Source organism: Natrix helvetica (assembly GCF_964273705.1).
Source record: "Natrix helvetica genome assembly, chromosome: 11".
NCBI classification, from domain to species: Eukaryota; Metazoa; Chordata; class Lepidosauria; order Squamata; family Natricidae; genus Natrix; species Natrix helvetica.
Window position 1 is genome coordinate 7,402,157 of NC_138562.1, and position 21,158 is coordinate 7,423,314.

The 21,158-nt window shown below is 42.7% G+C and overlaps 2 protein-coding genes across 4 annotated transcripts in view; both read right to left on the reverse strand.

Moving 5' to 3' along the window:
- The window catches only part of RAB39B (RAB39B, member RAS oncogene family), a 404,112-nt gene that overhangs the window by 154,566 nt on the left and 228,388 nt on the right, over positions 1-21,158 (reverse strand). The window lies entirely within an intron of this gene.
- Positions 510-18,119, reverse strand: VSIG1 (V-set and immunoglobulin domain containing 1). 3 transcript variants are annotated; one of them, XM_081964343.1, is made up of 8 exons: positions 18,036-18,119; positions 12,833-12,984; positions 11,535-11,633; positions 9,183-9,354; positions 7,029-7,196; positions 4,874-4,993; positions 3,485-3,623; positions 510-1,250 (listed from the first exon to the last, which is right to left on the reverse strand). In XM_081964343.1, the coding sequence occupies exons 1-8, from the start codon at positions 18,064-18,066 to the stop codon at positions 1,070-1,072; spliced, it is 1,062 nt and encodes a 353-aa protein (XP_081820469.1). In that variant the 5' UTR covers positions 18,067-18,119; the 3' UTR covers positions 510-1,069. The 3 variants fall into 3 exon arrangements, with proteins under 3 accessions (XP_081820469.1, XP_081820468.1, XP_081820470.1); XM_081964342.1 differs by having other exon boundaries at positions 9,153-9,354; XM_081964344.1 differs by lacking the exon at positions 11,535-11,633 and having other exon boundaries at positions 9,153-9,354.

The window sequence follows — 21,158 nt, forward strand, 5'->3', positions numbered from 1 at the left end:
GTAAGTTGCGACCATCGTAAAGTGGGTCATTATGCGATCGCCCCCAAGTTTAAAAACTTTTGCAGCAGCTGTTATAATATTATAACAAATTATAACAATAATTGTTGTTATTACTGTAGTAATAATAACAATACTGTTATTATTACTACAGTAATAATAAGCTACTCATTACCTGAATCATAAGTAGCTTTTGGGGGTTCCGTTTTAACTTCATACTGTAAGTCAGGGGTGTCCAAACTTGGGAACTTTAAGACTTGTGGACTTCAACTTCAACTCCCAGAATTCCCCAGCCAACCATGCTGGCTGGGGAATTCTGGGAGTTGAAGTCCACAAGTCTTAAAGTTCCCAAGTTTGGACACCCCTGCTGTAAGTGAAGGGCTACCTGTACTTTTAATTTTCCCATTTCTGAACCGCCCGTCTCCCTCAAAGAGGGACTCTGGGTGTTACAAATGTTAAAATATAAAAACGGTATATATAAAAGTTAAAACTTTATAAGAAGGGTAGGAATTTAATAGGCAACAGCTATTAAAATGCATTAAAAGGCAAAGGGAGGACTTTCAGGGCACTAACCAGCCCCAGGACTGTGTGCTCCTCTGTGATTGAGTTACCCCGTGGTTTATTCAATAAATCATGGTTTTAGACCAGGGGTAGTCAACCTTTTTATACCTACCGCCCACTGTTGTCTCTGTTGGTAATAAAATTTTCTACTGCCCACCGGTTCCACCATAATGGTGATTTATAAAGTAGGGAAGTAACTTCACTTTATAAAAGTTATAAAGCAGAGTTACAGCAAAGCCCTACCGCCCACCATGAAAGCTGGAGCGCCCACTAGTGGGCGGTAGGGACCAGGTTGACTACCACTGTTTTAGACAATCTCGCGTGACGTGCGAATCTGGTCAGATGATGGGCTCGTGTGAAATGGACCGTAGGGCTGGAGAAATCAATCTCGGATGGCTAGACACGACTGCTAGTGTGACACTACTTGGAAGGCACAGGTGTGGGATCAGTGTACGAATTCATGATTAGATGGGGTGCTTTATAGGATTTCCCCCAAGGGCAACCACTGGTTTTAGGAAACTGGTTGATGGCCCATTTCCTGCGTCTCATTTTCAGGCAATATGGCAACCTGGGCTTCTTCCGGGCTATCGTGTTCTCCGGTCTCATTAGGATCCTTGTTTGGTGGGACGGCAGCCATGGGAACGGTGGCTTGGCTGGGCACCGCAGCGTATTCCGCCTTTGCAGCCATAGGCCTGCGAAAACACCCCAACAAACAAAGGTGCATTGAATTACGTAAATTGAATACTCTATTTGGCCCGGTGTGATTAGACACACAAGAAATTCACAAAGTGCAGAAGCTCTCAGTGTATATGCAAGGCAAGAGGATAAGGATAATCACCATCATAATACCGATAAGAGGAAAGAAGATAAGAAGGATGAATAGTAATACTACAATACTACATGGGTAAATACACAGAGACGTTAGACAATTTTAAAGTTTAGACAAACAAGCATTTTCTTGATGCAGCATTTTGCAGGCGTTCTAACACCTCTTTTATGAAAAACCTCATTGAGGGTAAAGATAAAGGTTCTCCTCGCATATATGTGCTAGTCATTCCCGACTCTAGGGGGCGGTGCTCATCTCTGTTTCAAAGCTGAAGAGCCAGCGCTGTCCGAAGACATCTCCGTGGTCATGTGGCCGGCATGACTAAACGTCGAAGGTGCACGGAACGGTGTTACCTTCCCACCAAAGGTGGTTCCTATTTTTCTACTTGCATTTTTACCTGCTTTCAAACTGCTAGGTTGGCAGAAGCTGGGACAATAATGGGAGCTCACTCTGATATGCGGCACTAGGGATTCGAACCTCCGAACTGCCAACCTTTCTGATTGACAAGCTCAGCATCTTAGCCACTGAGCCATCGCGTCCCTTTTCAGTGAGTGTAATCTTTCCCAATTCAAGGGTCTTAGATTTCAACTCCATCATTCCTGGGTATCTGGCACAATATGCTGTTGAGTTGAAGTCCAGGGCAGAAGGAGGAGGTACCAGATTGGAGAAGGTTACAGTGACCCTTTTAGGCTAATCCAACTTGGTTATATTTATATGCCCTCAAGTTGAATTTCACACTCAGCCTACATGAAGTTTATTTGGCAATGTTATTGAGGTGGTCTCCATCCCTGTCTTCTTGAAGGGTCTAGTCAACTAGCCCAACATTCCTAGACAATCTCCCATGAAGGAATGAACAGTACTTAGCTTCTGACATAGAACATGGAATAATAGAGTTGGAAGGGACCTTGGAGGGTTTCTAGTCCAACACCCAACTTAACTCAGGAGACTTATATCACCCCAAACCAATGGCTGTCCAGTCTCTTCTTAAAAGACAGCACTGATGGAGCACCCACAACTTCTGGAACCAAGTCATTCCAATGATTAATTGTTCTCCCTGTCAAGAATTTTCTCCTTGGTTTTAGATTGGATCAATCTTTATTGATCTTCCATCAATTTAATTTAATAATCCACCAGCTTGCCTGGTTACTCATAAATTCAACTTGATTCCTTTATGTGTCCGTATACATTACAATTCTTAGCCTGGGATTACATGCTTTGCTACTTATTGGGAAGGCTTTCTTTGATTTTTTTTTAATCCTACCTTTTATTGCATAAATAACTCAAGGTGGTGAACATACCTAGTATTTCATTCTCCTATTTTCCCCACAAGAAGACTTTGAAGTCGGATTTGGCTTAGCCTTTAAGGTGAGCCAGCTACTATGATCCACTTGGATTGTAGCTTACTGTGAAAGCAATAGCAATATCACTTAGACTTGTATAGCGCTTTACTGTGCTTTACAGCCCTCTCTAAGAGGTTTACAGAGTCAACATATTGCCCCCAACAATTTGGGTCCTCATTTTACCCACCTCGGAAGGATGGAAGGCTGAGTCAACCTTGAGCCTGGTGAGAATCAAACTCCTAGCAGTGGGCAGAGTTAGCCTGCAATACTGCATTCTAACAGGAAGGAAGATAGCAATAGCACTTAAACTTATATACAGCTTCACAACGCTTTACAGCCCTCTCTAAGAGGTTTACAGAGTCAACATATTGCCCCCAACAATTTGGGTCCTCATTTTACTCACCTCAGACGGACGGAAGGCTGAGTCAATCTTGAGCCTGGTGACATTTGAACTGCCAAATTGTAGGCAGTCAGCAGTCAGCGGAAGTAGCCTGCAGTACTGCACTCTAACCACTGCACCACCCCTGCTCACATGAAGCCAGTCGCTTGAGGCTGACTCTACAACTCTATTCTAGAACGCCATTCTAGGCCCATCATTGACAGCCTGACATGGGAACTCAGGAACTGTGCTGAGAAATATACGCTTGTGCCTTGTTTGCTAAACTCTTGTTCCAACAAACTCTGGATTAAAACCATGAGCCAACCTGGTTTTGGACAAATTTCAGAGAAGGGGCAAAAACAAATCTCTCGGCAAACTTACTGCATTTCCTTGGCTACAGGTTTCTCTTTTCTCCGCTTCTTCTTCTCTCTGGAGATTACAATCCAACCAACGATGCAAATCAAGGCAGCAGCTAGAATTGCCGCAATTAATGCTCCCACAATGATGCCGCTTTCTGAATCTGCAGGGAGAGAGAAACTCCTGTCGTTTATACAAGAAACTCCTTGGCAGAAGGTGTGAAGTTCACACTTCTGAGTGGGCTATAGAATAGGAAAGGCGATTTATCCATCTTGGCAAGATTTATACATGTTGTCTGTTTGTCATCTTAGTGTGTTATGTGCAAACTTGGCCATTCTGCCTTACACAACACAACAGGATGAAAAACTCCTGGTTTGGGGTTTCTTGTGAATGCAGCTGTTGAAATCAAGGGGGCATCTTCCCTTGGGGCACTAAAATGGTGCTCTTTTAATGAGTGAATTCCAACCACTTCTTTTTAATTCATTGTTGTGGCTCACCAGCAGCCCGTGGAGCTGGCAACAGATTCGGACAGTGAGGAGGTTGGGGAGGAACATGGGCCAGTCCTGGAGGCTGGGGAAGGCTCTGAGGCAGAGAGTGGGCCAGAGCCAAATGCCAGTTATCAGCTACCCTCGAAGTCAGACATCAGTGGGGCAGAAGAACAGCTGGAGCCTGTTCCCAGTTTGTGCATGTGCAGAGTTGCCAGACGAAGAGAACAGCTAAAGAACAGGGGTCAGCTTGGGCCTAAGACCACAGGTGGTCAATGAATGGCCCCTCCCAGAGGAAATAAAAGAGGAGCTTCCCCCTCCCTTCTCCCCCTCCGGCCTTGCCTCCTCGCCTCGTGTTGTTTGAGCGGCAAGCAACCTGAGGCAATGGCGGGGAACGGCTGCGCATGCATTTAAACATTTTTGGGGAGGGCTTATTTTAGTGCATGCGCTCAAAAGCCCAATTGGGCTTATTATCCTGGGAGGTCTTATTTTCAGGGAAACAGGGTAACAACTCCCAGTGAATGATCAATTAGAGAGCCAGCTGCATGTAGTAAGTAAGGCATCAGGCTAGAAACCAGGGACTGTGAGTTCTAGTTCTGTCATAGCACAAAGCCAACTAGGTGATCTTGGCTAGTCCCTCTGGAAAACCTTGCCAAGAAAACGGTTTTCTTGGAAAGAATTTGCAGAAATGATTTGCCATGGTCTCCTTCCTAGGACTGAAAGAATGGGACAGGCCCAAGGTCACCCAATTGGCCTTGTGCTAAGGCAGAACTGAAAATTACGGTCAATGCCTGATGATTTTGTTGTTTCAGTGCTTTCCTTAAAATGGTTGAGTTTTTAATGATAAAAGGCCTGTTTAAACAAGAAGTAGTATAAAAACATTGGAAATTAAATTAAACTAAATTGAGCAGATAAGACAAAACTCAACGTTTTGTAGTGAGGTCGATGTGACAGGAACTGTTCCCAAGAGAGTTGACAGCTGTACACTGGTAATGGCCCTCTTCAAACTGGGACAGGTTGCCTAGAACCAGGCGCCCTGAGTAAGGATCTGAAAAAGAAGTTGGAAGGAAGGTCAGGTTGTTAAACACACATCTTACACCTAGCTAATGTTGGCATTGGTTTTGCCAAGAGTCGCTTGGATAGGGAGAGAATGATCAGCATATAAAGATGATGATGATGATATTATTATTATTATACTTTATTCATTAAACATGAAACTCCATCAACTGAACATTCAAAAGTGCATCACAAATACCATTGACTGGTGCTAATGGTTGATAGGGGTTGCTGCCAGCGTCCTAGGTATCAACCAAGCACCTTCTTAAAATATACGATGTTCCGAGTAGCACATTTTTTTGCAGTTCCGCTGGTGTTATTGCAGGAAGCTGCAATTCTTGGACATGGTGCCAAGTGCCCTGATGACAATGGGTGTCACTCACTGTTGCATGTTTCATCCATAGCTGTGTAGTTTCAATGATCAGGTCACAGTATTTTGTGTTTTTTTCCAGTTCTTGTTCTTCAACAACAACAACAATATTATTATTATTATTATTATTATTATTATTATTATTATTATTATTATTATTATTATTATTATTATTATTATTATTATTATTATACGATACGATTGTATCACAGCGGCCAGTTGTTTCGCCGGATTTGGCATTGATTACTAGTCGGGCCCCACCCAGGGGCCTAGGACGTCGTATTATTATTATTATTATTATTATTATTATTATTATTATTATTATTATTATTATTATTATTACTACTACTACTACTACTACTACTACTACTAGGATGTCGTAACGTATTTTCGTAATATACGTGCAGATCCAAGCAGTGCAGCTTTTTGCATTTGACTGATGGTGATTTTGTCAAGTTTTAACTGTTTTAAATGTAATTCCAGTGATTTTGGAATAGCACCCAGTGTGCCGATTACCACTGGAATTACCACTGCTGGTTTGTGCCATAATCGTTGGATTTCAATTTTTAAGTCCTGGTATTTCGTGACTTTTTCATGTTCCTTCTCCTCAACCCTGCTATCACCTGGTATTGCGATGTCTATGATTGTAACCTTCTTTTTCTCAACCAGTGTGATGTCTGGTGTGTTATGCGCTAGTGTTTTGTCTGTTTGTATACGAAAATCCCACAGGATTATTATTATTATTATTATTATTATTATTATTATTATTATTATTATTATCATCATCATCATCATCATCATCATCATCATCATCATCATCATCATCTTTGGTGAGATTCACAGCCTTTGGGGCTGGTTGGTAGCTCAACAGCTCGAGTACTAACCAAGGACCTAGGAACTGTTAAGGTAACGTCGGAGGATATAAGCTGTTCCAAGTAGGGTGTTTTTTTGTAGAGTCAGAATGTTCAAGTCAGGTTTAGAATTTCCAAATAGCGAGGAAGCCCTTTAGGTATTGCTCCAAGGGTTCCAATTACAATCGGGACAACACATGATTTCTTTTTCCACAGTCGCTCAACCTCAATTTGCAAGTCCCGGTACTTTGTGAATTTGTCTTTGTGCTTATCTTCAATCTTTGTTGTTGTTATTGTTATTGTTGTTATCATTATTATTGAAGATGGGAAGTTTCAGCCTTTTAAGGTGGGCCAAGTTGAGGAACAAACACTATAGAGCAGGGGTGTCAAACTCAAGGCTCTGGCCCATGGGGTGCTTAGATCTGGCCCATGAGGCCACCTCGGAAACAGCAAAGGACCGGCCCGTGGCACCCCTGCCAGCAAAAATGGAGCTCGGGAGGGCCACTGCGGCTCCATTTTCAGCCGCAATGGCCTCCTCCATCTCTCTGCCACTGTGCAGCCTTCCCGAGCTCTGTTTCCGCTGGCAGAGGGCTGCAGGAGGACTCCCCCAGCCCCACCTGGGCCACCACAGGTGCCCCCAATACAAATGAGCCACCCCCACCTGGCCCCGCAGGTCAAACACAACCCTGATGCAGCCCTCAATGAAATCGAGTTTGACACCCCGGCTGTACAGGTTTACCACCTCCTCCCACTCCCTTCTAGCATCTCAGCCTTTACATAGGAACTGGAAGGAGAAAGCTACTCACTGTATGACTCAGTAACAGGCTGCGGTTTATCTCCAGTTAGTTTGTACCACTTGTAGGTTGGCTTTGGCAGGCCAATTTCCGAAATGCAGGCTAAAGTGATCAAGTGGCCAATTTCAACATCAGGATGATGGCTTGAACCAAAATTGCAGAGCGGCTTCGAAGGAGGAACTGGAATACAAAACAGCAGGCAAAGCGCTAAAATTGAAATTGTATTTCTCTTTGTCTTCATTGTGTTGTATTCTAGGGCAGGGGTTCCCCACCCCCAGGCGATGGACCAGTACCGGACCGTATCTTATTAGGAACCGGACTGCACAGCTGGAAGTGAGCGGCAGGGAGCAAAACTGAGCATGGGTGGGATCTAGATTATGCGTCCCTCCTCCCCTTCTCTGGTCCATGGAAAAAATTGTCTTCCATGAAACTGCTCCTTGATGCCAAACAGGTTGGGGACCGCTGTTCTTGGGCAGTGGTCATGAACTGGGGGTCCACAAAATTTTTTTGGCGGTCTGCAGAAAAATCTTGGCATTTTTGCATTTTTTTATACTGCACTAAATCAGGGATCCTCAAACTACGGCCCGTCAAAGCAATTACTCCCGCTGGCTGATGGGGTGGGATTTTTCAGGCACTTGGCTTGGCTGCCTGTTTAGTAGCTCCAGCCCTTCCCTCCCTCCCTCCATGGGAGTCCAGGCGCTTTTGGTGAGCAGTACGCGAAACTTTGGCTGGGTTCTTGAAAGACAGAGTTTGCAGGGGGCCGATCTAGCGCCCAGGCTGGTTACAAGACAAACATTCATTCTTGGCCATATTTGAGATTCTTAGCTGCAATGGACAGCAAACCTAGGGTTTACCTCAGGCACTTCTCTCCGCTAACAGGCGGCCAAGCTAAGTGCCTGAAGGACCCATCCCGTCACTAATTCATATTAGTGGTCCACGGGATTTAAAATTATGAATTTAGTGGTCCCTGAGGCCCAAAAGGTTAGTGGCCCTGATTCTAGGGGACTCTTTCCCAGTCTGGTGCCTTGAGCTTCCCAAATTGCTAGTTGCCTGTTCTAGATACTGTAGTAATTTTCCAGAAATGAGGTTTTAAATATATCAGCAGTGGATAGAGACCAGCAATTTTCAAATTCGACAATTTAAAGCTATGTTGGCTTTAACTCCCAGCATTGTCAACTGTGAAAGGGAGAAACTCTGTTACTCAAGAAAAATATATAATCCTACAAGACCAGAAAAGGCTTAATAATTCTGGAATGCTGAGTTAGAAGAAGAATGGAAATGGCCTTCCTTGGATGGCAGGAAAGCTGAGAGGAATCCTGAGCAGGAAGTACACATTGACTGCATTTAGACCTTGGACCAAGCCGTTCCCTTGTTAAATCATGGTTTAATGTATAAATCACATACAACTACATACATACACACATACACACACAAACATACATACATACATGAACCATAATTCGGTTGGTTAGCCATTTGCATGGATTCTATCCTGTACTATCTCTCTGCACTCAAAATTTGTTTTTACTGATTCACCTGTTGCAAGGATATATCATGGTTTGTTTAATAAATCTCAGTGGAACAGGTTCAAATCTGATAGACACAAATGATACCTCAACGCAAAATATGAACTCTGCTGATAGTTAACCAGAAGCTCAATTATACATTTATAGACTGGGTCACATACCATCTTAAGCCATAGCTTGTTGGCTAACCAGGTTTACACACTGTCCTAAGCCATAAACAGTGTTGATCAATGACAGTGACTGAATACTTAGCGCTTAGACTTATATACTGCTTTATGGTTCTTTAAATCCCTCTCTCAGCAGTTTACAGAGTCAACATATTGCCCCCAACAATCGGGCTCCTCATTTTACCCACCTTGGAAAGATGGGAGGCTGAGTCAACCATGAGTTGGTCAGGATCAAACTCCTGGCAGTGGACAGAATTAGCCTGCAATACTGCATTCTCACCACTGCGCCATTACACCTCTTACATTCAATATGCTAAGCCAGAACTGAATGCAAAATACATTTTGGCTTAGCTCAATGTGGAACCCAATCACCTAATCTTTAATTCAATGTAGCAAGTGACAAGCGCAGAAATAGGCTAAAGAAGAAAAAGAGAAATAAGTACCTAACACGCTGACCGACACTGATTTTTCACTTTCACTTCCGGTAGCGTCCTCGAATTTGTAAACCGAACACGTATAAAGCCCAGTGTCTGAGGGCTGCATGTTGAAGATGGAGAGAGTTGCATTCCCTGTGTTGTTTGCTACTTGAATCCGGCCTACAAACTTTCCCAAGTAATGGGCCTTTCCAGACTCCCAGATATAAATCTGTGAAATAGAATTTAACAACCATTAAATTGGTGATGGAAGAAAAGAATATTGGAGTTATTTGTTTTCCTCCCGGTTTTGAGCCTGCCTGCAAAAAAAAAAAAAAATGATAAGATGCCAAGTCAGTTTACCAAACAGTAAAATACATATACTCGAATTCCATGTGTCTTTTGATAACTCTACATTGGTGTTGCCTGCATCACTGATCAACTAGTTAATTAGATTTCATCTAATGCAGAAATATTCTTAGGCTTCCTGAGGTGCATCAGCAAGATTACGATCCAAAACGTAGCTCCAGATTAATTATGAAGTATTTACAGTGGGGGGGGGGAAACATTTAGAATGGCCTTTATAACCCCCCCCCCCCCGCCACTTAATTTTTAAAATCTGTGGAGGAGCTCTCTTGCATCTGTTCCAATATCTCAGGGGCTGCCACAAAGAAGAGGGAGTCAAGCTATTCTCCAAAGCACCTGAGGGTAGAATAAGAAGCAACGGGTGGATGCTAATCAAGGAGAGAAGCAACTTAGAACTAAGGAGAAATTTCCTGACATTAAACTATAACATAAAAGAAAATGTCCATAAGACAAGGCATCATTGGTATTTAACTCTAGATAAGTTGTCAAGAATGTATAAAGGTATTTCAAATGTGTGTTGGAAACATAAAGAAGGGACTTTTTATCATTTATGGTGGACGTGTGATAAAGTAAAGAAATATGGGAGTATGATTCATATTTTAATACAAAAAATTCTTAAAGAGAATATAGAAAGAAAACCAGAGGCAAATGGCTGTCGAGTTTCTTCATAAAAACCTCCAGTGATGAAGAATCACCCATTACTTCTGGAGGCAAGTCGTTCCACTGATTAATTGTTCTTACTGACAGGAAATTTCTCCTTAATTCTAGGTTGGTTTCTCTTTGCGATAAGCTTCCATCCATTACTTCTTGACCTGGCCTCAGGTTCTTTATTTTATTTATTTTTCACACTTCTGAACCATTCATCTCCCTCAAAGAGGGGTGGAAAAATCACCCGTATCTATGTTTTGCATACCATGTGCTGTTTTTAGATATCTCCATTACTATGTCTCACCAATAAAAAAATAAAGAGGCCTTTTAATGATTGTGAAATTTTGAGGGCCAGGTGAGTTAAACACTTAATCATTTCAATGAAGTGAATTTCAGAATCTCACATGAGGTTAGTCCTCAACTTATGACCAGTTCCAAAATTCCAAGGATCATCCCTCTACCCTGCGATCACCTTATTGCAACACTCAGTAACAAGCAGCTGTTTGCAGCATCCTGGGATTATGTAACTGTGTTTTTACGATGGTTTTTGCTAAAAAACAGTCTTTATTTCTGGTTTTCAGCAAAACCAACCCACAGTGAGCCATTGGGTTACTGCAATAAAATAAAACTGCAATGTTTGCATAACAACCACTGAGGGGGTGGGGGGAATCATAAAATTGGGTTGGTCACAGGAGTATCCACTTTAGGACCATTACAACTCATGAACTTTTTTTTAAAGAAAAGTTTTTTTTTAATTTTTTATACACAAAACACATCCTTAATCAAACATTGTGTATCTGAGTACAGTTTTGTGTCATCATATATAACATTTACTATCATTTTTACTATACTTTTACCTCGCCGCTTATCTTTACATTTCATTTACATTTCAATTCATCTTCTCCCCTGTAACTCTACTTCCCTTCCCAGTTTGTTTAATTTTATTTCTCTTTTTATCCATATTTATTTTCTATCCAATGATAAAATCTCCCCCATATATTGTAATACTCCGATTCTCCCTTCCCCTTAATTGCCAGTGTTAATCTATTCATTTCTGCACAGTCTTAATATTTTCTTGATTACCTCTCCTTCTGGAGGGTTTTTTTTCCCATCTTCCAATTTTCTGCAAATACAATTCTAGCTGCAGTTATTACATGAATGATCAAATATACATTCTCATTACTATATTTCTCTGGTAAAATATCCAACAAGAACACCTCCATTGTTAAATAATCAATATGTTGTGTTATCATCTTCTCCAACCACATGTGATTTTTTTATGACTCATGACCTTGATGGCCAGGCTCAATTACAGTGACAAGTCGAGGGCTACCTGTATGAAGAACACATTAGAAATCCCAAATAACCTTATTATTCTTATAGATTTCATGTTCTTACCTTCTGAATCCCGCTACATCTTCCCCGTGTATCTGTGATAGACACGGTCTTTTCACAATGACTGGCAGATTTTTCACCCCTATAAAGGCATGTTGATGGCTGCATTTGAGTAGAAATGTGCTAATCTATAAGTTGGTGATTTGGACTTTAAAAAAGACAAAGCATACTTTTTTAAAAAAATTAAATCGGGCAATCAAATAATATTGTAGATTCTGCCATGGTGAAGGGATAGTAACTGATGAAGAATATCTGATAGCACTCTCACATTTAAAGTTTTTAGCGTTCTAAGTGAGACTTTAGAAGCCAAAATTGATTACTTCTCTGCTGACTTAAAATGGATCAGTCTAAAGAATCAAATAATGGCAATATTATTACTTTGGTCATATTAAGGTAAAGATTCCCATTCACAAGCGTGCTAGTCCTTCCCGACTCTAGGGGATGGTGCTCATCTCCGTTTCAAAGCCGAAGAGCCAGCGTTGTCCGAAGACGTCTCCATGGTCATGGGGCTGGCATGACTAAACGCCGAAGGTGCACAGAACACTGTTCCCTTCCCACCAAAGTGCTCCCTATTTTTCTACTTGCATTTTTTACGTGCTTTCGAACTGCTAGGTTGGCAAAAGCTGGGACAAGTAACGGGAGCTCACTCTGTTACGTGATGCTAAGGATTCGAACTGCTGACCTTCTGATCAATAGGCTCAGCGTCTTAGCCCCTGAGCCACATTACATGGTCACATTACTTCTCTACTAAAGTCTCTCCTTATAAATAAAAACGTTCTTCACATGCTTTAGCCTCCAGCCCTCTAATCATCTTTGTTGCTCTTCTTTGCACTCTTTCCAGAGTCTCGCATAAAGGGAGCTCACTCCATTAAGCAACGCTAGGGTTTCGAACCGCTGAACTGCCAACCTTTCTGATGAACAAGCTCAGTGTCTTAGCTACTGAGCCACTGTGTCCCCTCGGTCACATTACTTCTCTGCTAAAGTACAGTCTCTGGTCTCTCCTTGCAAATAATAGCTATTTGACTTTAAATTCAGTGGAGATCATTCTAATGAGCTACAATAACTTTATATTGTACCTACGGAAGAGAATATTGGTAGCTCAGAGTTGAGCTGTGGGCTCCTTGATGCTCTCCGAAGTTGTTTTCTTGCAAATGTTTCATAACAAAACACCCACGCCCAGACAGTACCAAGGACCCCAACATCTTTAGATTGTGTTCAGAATAGCATTTGGAATCCAAAGCAATTTTAGTCAAGCAATAAGAAGCAGTCCAAGTTTGAAAGAAAATATCTTAATGCCTTACTCCAGAAATCTGCAGACCACTGCCATGAAAATTCCATTGAATTACGTCAGGAGCAAATGATGACCTATACGTGCAAGGAAGAGTGACGTTGGCACCCACTGTTGTATTCACAGCATTGACTGGCATGGTGACAGTCGCACCCTTCACAAGACCTGTAGAAAATCAATCCATTAGGTGAAAATCAATCAAATGTCTAGTTATTTATTTATTTATTTATTTATTTATTTTCAATATTTCTAGACCGCCTCCTCTCCCCGAAGGGACTCGGGGCGGTGTACAGGTGTGTCATTAAAACGAATACAAAAGACGAATATCCCATACCCTTAAAAACGAATTAAACCTCATACAACTGTACAAAAAGTAAAAATTAAAAATTAAATTAAAAAACAACTAAAAGTATACCCCTAGAAAATTTTAAAAATGCAGGCTTGAGGAACTAAAATTGGGAATTAGGAATTAGGCCAGGCCGGCTAGATTGAACAGGTGGGTCTTTAGTTTCTTACGGAAGGAGCGGAGGTCGGTGATAGTCCTGATATCTGGGGGGAGGTCATTCCAAAGGGTCGGGCCCATCACAGAGAAGGCCCTACTCCTGGGCGTCGCCTGCTGGCATTGCCTAGTTATATTAAGGAGCCAAAATGTTGCCCCTTTCCAATCTCTGTCTCGGCCAGTTAACCAAATGGAGGTATTTTGGATTATATGCCAACCTGATGGGATAATTATAGCTCTTATCTTCCTAGCCATGCATTTAGAAAGAACATTCAGGGACCATGTTCATGGAAGAGATGAAAAAAAGCAGATAATGGGCCTTGACACCAAAATCTATCTCAGAAAAGGCAAATCCAACGTCTCTCTCTGTGTGGAGGGAGACAGAACAGCAGCAAGTAGATGGTGATATCATTATGCAAAGGTGGTAAGTGGAAGGACTGAGGGTAAACCTATGTTTCAGCTACTGTTGTAATTGCAAATAGTTGCTAGACAAGGTAGTCACTAAACACGGATCTTATTTTTGAACTTAGTTAAGTCCAAGTAATACGCCATCAACTTTCATAACAATAAGTAACTATGGGGAAGACAATAGAGTAGACTAATCCACATTTGGTTCAGAGGTGGTATTCAGCAGGTTCTGACCAGTTCTGGAGAACTGGTAGCAGAAATTTTGAATAGTTACTCAGAGTATCATTTACTAGAGAACCAGTAAATACCACTTCTGACTGGCCCTGCCTATTCTCTATTCTCTGCTTCGCGAGTCACAGTTGATCGGGAGGAAATGGAGATTTTGCAGTAACCTTCCTCTGGAGTGGGGAGGAAATGGAAATTTTACAGTATCCTTCCCCTGGAGTGGGGAGGGAATGGAGATTTTACAGTATCCTTGCCCTGGAGTGGGGAGGGCATGGAGATTTTGCAGTATCCTTCTCCTGGAGTGGGGAGGGAATGGAGATTTTACAATATCCTTCCCCTGGAGTGGGGAGGGAATAGAGATTTTACAGTATCCTTCCCCTGGAGTGGGGAGGGCATGGAGATTTTGCAGTATCCTTCCCCTGGAGTGGGGAGGGAATGGAGATTTTGCAGTATCCTTCTCCTGGAGTGGGGAGGGAATGGAGATTTTACAATATCCTTCCCCTGGAGTGGGGAGGGAATAGAGATTTTACAGTATCCTTCCCCTGGAGTGGGGAGGGCATGGAGATTTTGCAGTATCCTTCCCCTGGAGTGGGGAGGGCATGGAGATCTTGCAGTATCCTTCCCCTGGAGTGGGGAGGGCATGGAGATTTTGCAGTATCCTTCCCCTGGAGTGGGGAGGGAATGGAGATTTTGCAGTATCCTTCTCCTGGAGTGGGGAGGAAATGGGGATTTTACAGTATCCTTCCTCTGCCACGCCCACCAAGCCACACCACGCCCACAGAACCGGTAGTAAAAAAATTTGAATCCCACCACTGATTTGGTTGCCAGGGTTTTCACTGGATTCATATCCCCGTTTTTGTCCAAACAACTCAGAAGATGGGGCTATTTAACCCACCTTCTCTGGGCTAGAAAGTGAAGCAAATTCCTGCCAAGAAAACAACCTGGATATTATGTCCTTGAAGTCCATAGGAATCAAGTTCAATCCCAATTCAATTCAAAGAAAGCTTTACTTTCATGAATTAATAAGGTCAGATAGGAATGCCACTCTCGAAAATGCAGGCAGCCCTCGATTTACAACCACAGCAGGGCCTACAATTTCTGTTGTTAAGTGAGACATTGTTAAGTGGGATTTGGCCTATTTTATGACCTTTTTCCCCCCTCAGTTGTTAAGTGAATCACTGCAGTTGATAAGTTAGTTTGCCTGGCTGTTAAGTGAATCTGGCTTCCCCATTGTCTTTGCTTGTCAGAAGATCGCAAAAGGAGATCACATGTCCCCAGGACATTACAACCGTCATGAACCAGTTGTCAAGCATCCAAATGTAAATCACATGACCACGGGGATACTGCAGCGGTCGTAAGTGTGAAAAACGGCCATCAGTCACTTTTCCCAGTGCCGTTGTAACTTTGAACGGTCACTAAATGAATCGTCGAACGTCAAGGACTACCTGTATGCAGATGCCACCGAGTCTCGCCTCATGAAATGCAAACACAAACTTAACAACTGTGATGTAAGGCCTTGCCAGTAAATACGCTTGAGCAGTGAGAAGTTTTAGATAACAAAAGTCAACTTAATTATCTCATAATAGAGGTGGAATGAAACAGCAGATGGAAAGTCTAATCAAATATTGGAAACTCCTGTTCTTTTCCTAAAAGCAGCTGTACACACACTATTTAGTGGAGTCCCCTGGAAGTTAAGTGCAACTCCAAAGAATCTTCACGTCTTCTTGAATTTATGTATTTATTTTTACTTATTTAGTTTGTCAAACATGTACAAGATGGCAGATATAAATATAAACATGGACATGAACAAAAGAAATGAATACAAATAGATGGGGGACATTAGGGCAGGGACGTAAAGCACACTGGTACGCTTATACACGCCCCCTTTACGGACCTTTTAGGAATGGGGTGAGGCCCACAGTAGGCAGTTTAAGGTAGAAGCTGTGGGGGTTTGAGGATGTAATAACGGAGTCAGGTAGAGCATTCCAGGCGTTGACCACTCTGTTGCTGAAGTCGTATTTTCTGCAATCAAGTTTGGAGCGGTTTACCTTGAGTTTGTATCTATTGTTTGCCCGTGTATTATTGTGGTTGAAGTTGAAGTAGGTGTTGACAAGTAGGATGTTGTAGCAGATAATTTTGTGTACTACACTTAGGTCAGACCTTAGGTAGCGGAGTTCTAGGTTGTCCAAGCCCAAATTTTCGAGCCTGGTGGCATAAGGGATTCTGTTGTGAGCAGAGGAGTGATGGACTCTTCTCGTGAAATACCTCTGGTCCCGCTCAATCGTATTAAGGTCCGATATACAGTGTGGATTCCAGGCAGATGATCTGTATTCAAGGATTGGTCTGGCAAAGGTTTTGTATGCCCTAGTTTGCAATACAATGTTACCGGAGAAGAAGCCATGCAAAATTAGGTTAACAATTCTTAATGCCTTTTTGGCAATGCTGTTACAGTGAGCCAACTGAGATCGAAGGGGAGGAAAGGGGATAGCAAGCCAAGCCCTCTACAGAATCTCAAATTTGCCAGTTATCCCTTGTCTTCTGTAATGTGGAAGAAAAATGAGGAGTTACTAACTCTTTCCTCATGACTTTCGGAATTATTGAAATGCCACTGTGGCCAGCCTTTGGAGCTCTGACTTAATACTCAAGTAGCTAAGTGAATGGTAGGTTGGCTTCACCCATTAGATGAGCCTTAATGGAACCCTTTCGTTTAAGTATTTTATATTTTTTATAGCTTAACAGGTGATAGTGGATGGACTAATACCATGGAAAACCCTTTGTTGACAAGTTGTGGTTAAAGCAAACCATTCTAGCCAGAGGTGGTATTCAGCAGGATCTGACCAGTTCTGGAGAACTGGTAGCGGAAATTTTGAGTAGTTCGGAGAACCGGTAAATACCACCTCTGACTGGTCCCACCCCCATCTCTTCTCTGCCTCCTGAGTCCCAGCTGATCGTGAGGGAATAGAGATTTTGCAGTATCCTTCCCCTGGAGTGGGGAGGGAATAGGGATTTTCCAGTATCCTTCCCCTGGAGTGGGGAGGGAATAGGGATTTTACAGTATCCTTCCCCTGGAGTGGGGAGGGAATAGAGATTTTGCAGAATCCTTCCCCTGGAGTGGGGAGGGAATAGGGATTTTGCAGTATCCTTCCCCTGGAGTGGGGAGGGAATAGGGATTTTGTAGTATCCTTCCCCTGGAATGGGGAGGGAATAGGGATTTTCCAGTATCCTTCCCCTGGAGTGGGGAGGGAATAGGGATTTTACAGTATCCTTCCCCTGGAGTGGGGAGGGAATAGAGATTTTGCAGAATCCTTCCCCTGGAGTGGGGAGGGAATAGGGATTTTGCAGTATCCTTCCCCTGGAGTGGGGAGGGAATGGAGATTTTGCAGTATCCTTCCCCTGGAGTGGGGAGAGAATAGGGATTTTGCAGTATCCTTCCCCTGGAGTGGGGAGGGAATAGGGATTTTGCAGTATCCTTCCCCTGGAGTGGGGAGGGAATGGAGATTTTGCAGTATCCTTCCCCTGGAGTGGGGAGGGAATAGGGATTTTACAGTATCCTTCCCCTGGAGTGGGGAGAGAATAGGGATTTTGCAGTATCCTTCCCCTGCCATGCCCACCAAACCATGCCACGTCCACCAAGCCACGCCCACCGAACAAATAGTAAAAAAATATGAATCCCACCACTGCTTCTAGCAATATCTACCTGGAAGTATAGAGTTTGCTTGCATGGTACAATAAACCAAATTTTCTCAACCTTAGCAACTTTAAGATACAGGGACTTCAACTTCCAGAATATATGCTGGCTGGCTGGGGAATTCTGGGAGTTGAAGTCCACACAACCTAAAGTTGTTGAGGTTGGGAAACACTATAGCCACTCTGGAGTGCTACCCCCATCTTTCCTGCAGCTTTTCAATCATGATTTGAGGTTTACCTAATCCTCATCTAATCCTCAAGCAAGCATCACCTCTGATTAGTTCAAAGCAGAGTTAGAAACCCAGAAACCTGCTTTTTCCTCTAAAGGAAGTGAATAAAGAAGAAGGAAATGATCAGGTGGAATACTTTGATGGCCATCTCACCCATAACCATGTACCTACCTCCTGAAGCATTTCCTTCTCCTCCATTCAAGAAAGTAGCTGGCGGATGCCCTAATTAAATCATGACCCTCAAGCCAAGCTTCAAAAGAAATCCAGGAGCAAAATGTCCACACATACCCAAGTGAAGCCAGCTCTGACCCCACATAATTTACAGCCCAATTATGACCCTGTTTCCCCTCTCCCTGCAGGGTGTGTCATAAATCACATTCTCTAACAGAGCACTTTTGTGGGCTGTAGAGATCACTCCTCCCTCCGGGTGCTGAGGGTAATCTGGGATACAGCCTTGAGAGAGATAAGCCTGGAATGTACATCTGTCTTTTGCAGCCATGCTGTTTCATCAATTTCCCGTCCTCCCCCTTTCCTATGGCAACTTGAGAGTAGCCCAGGTATGCTTTGCGAGTTGACATTAGACATTAGAAAAATCAAGTTATGTGGTTATGTGATCAAAGCACGGCTTCTGTTTTATATGCGCTGCACATGAGAAGTAGGGCTTCAACCACACAGGTCCCAGCTGCTATCTTGATTTTTTAGCCCTATCCCTATGGACACCCTTATCAATGGAGTTTGAGTGATCCACCCATTCTATCAGAAATGGATTCTAATGAAACTTAAATGCACAACTCTTTCCCCAAGCTAAGGACTTCCCTTAGCTGTTAAATGGCAAGTTGGGGGTCACATCACTCCCAGAAATAATCTATGGGACGAGCTAAAATAAAAATGTTTATTTTGTTGCATTTGCCTTAACATTTAATTAAGATCATGGAATTTCTATTTAGTCATAAAGAAATATTTATGAATTCTTGCAATAAAGTTGCATTTTGGTAATAAAGTCTAAAATGCTCTGATAACAGAGTTAGCCTGGGAAGTCTTCAACTTTTTAAAAAAGAAATTAGACAACCATTTGTCCGGAATGATTTCTGGTCCCCTGCTTAAGCAGGGGTTGGACTAGAAGACCTCCAAGGTCCCTTCTAACTCTGTTATTCTGGGTCAGACTGCACATCATCAAAATCAACATCCAAGTTTCATGCCTTTTTTCAAATTAATAATAGTGATAAACATGCATATAAATATATATATATATAAAAGTAAAATACCACTCATGCATCATCACGAAATCTCCGGAACCGTAAAGCCTACAAACTTGAAATTTGGCACGTACTATTCTTCTTGGCTTCTAGGTGCTCGCTAAGGATTTTTCAAAATGACCATCAGATCATTAGTATTTCTTATAGTGTTATTAAGACACTCTGATGCTAAGGAGTTAGACATTCTACTCCCCCTCCACACCTGAAAATAACTCTGTTCCAACTGCCACTTGGGGGTGGGCGTGGCCAGCACATGACTTATCCGGCTTACGGGCTGGGAGTTTAGACATTCTACTCCCCCTCCCCGCCTGAAAAATGCTCTGATGCTAGGGAGTTATCCTGAGGGAGGGAAGGGGATAAGATAGGAGAGGCCTCTGTGGGGCAAGCCTGAGGGAGAGAAGGGGAGAGGAGAGGCCGATCCTAACTTCTCATTTATTTTCAAGCTGTAAATTTCAATTTATCAAGCCCAATCACATAGTTTCATAACAGAGCACGGCTATTCAGCTAGTAACAATATATAGAGCACAGTTTAATGATGGATGGTTGGTCCAAGCTTAGTGAGAACTTCGGTTTTCCTCTTTGCATAGCTGATTTTCATTTTGAACCACAAATTTACAAGCTCATTTTTACATAGAATGGTGAAAAATGTGGTTTTGGGGGGGGGGGGAAACAAATCCCCCCTCCCCACATCTGCAGTGTTCATTTATATTTCTCGGGGCCTGAGAATCTTTTGCAGATAGGCAATTAGAGATTGACTGGAAACAATGAGATTGTGATCAAAACATCTGAAGAGGATGCTCAGCTGATGGGCAAAGCTGAGACCAAGAATTTGCTATCAAATAATCTCTCTTAGTATATGACCAAGATTTCGTGCCAGTTTACAGAATGACGTAGATTAAAAGCCTAGATATTAAAAAACGGTTAAAAGAACAAAATAAATTAAACCAACAATTATGGCCCTGCTTTAAAAGGCAACTTTTAAAAAATTCAGTAGAGAGATTGACTTTTTGCCTGAGAGATCAACTCAGCAGGCAAAGAATAGATCCCAAAATCTCTGGCAACTTGGGTTTAAGTGAGTGATGAAATTCAAAACATTTTACTACTGGTTCTGTGGCTTTGGCTTGGTGAGAGTGGCAGGGGAAGGATACTGCAAAATCTCCATTGCCTCCCCACTCTGGGGCCAGCCAGAGGTGGCATTTGCCGGTTCTCCGAACTACTCAAAATTTCCGCTACCAGTTCTCCAGAACCGCTCAGAACCTGCTGAATTTCACTCTTGGTTTAAGTGAGTGGAGAGGGTAGAACGAGGGATCCCATCTCTTTATATTTTGTTCAGAAACCATCTCTTCTCCCTCTGCCAAAGCTTCATTTCCAATGCTTGCTTTCCATTATCTCCCTTTTTGTGTGTGGCTTGACATGTGTGAATCCAGGTTGCCCTCTATAGCACTTTTCAGGGAACATGGTGGCTCATGAGTTTAGGACACTGGGCCGACAGTCGGCAGTCTTGCGTTTGAGACCCTGCTGCTGCTGCGGGATGGGGTGAGCTCTGTCACACACCCCAGCTCCTCCCAACTGAGCAGTTCGAAAGTGGGTGATTGCAAATAAATAGACAGGAACCATTTCGGTGGGAAGCTTAACCGGGGCATGAAAAGAGACCCCCAAATGGGCGTCCCCTGGGCAATCCTTTCAATCTGGAAGGGCTTTGGTGTTCCCGGCACAACTATAATAGTAGTGGCATTTTTCAGGCTCCCAATAGCAAGAAGCAGGTGGAATGGAGCAGAAGATACAGTGATTGTCTAAAATGTCATGATGATGTCATCCACACGTGACACACATCAAAAACTATGGAACTTTGATTGCACCATTGTGGCTGCCATCTAAAAAATTTTGATCACACTCTGAGGACATCTATGGAGTGTAGTAAGCATTGGAGGTTTAATTCCCTGTTCCTTTTTCTTTCAATCTGCTATGAGACTCCAAATGTTAGCTCCATCTTGATTATCTTTCTTTCTTTCTTTCTTCCTTCCTTCCTTCCTT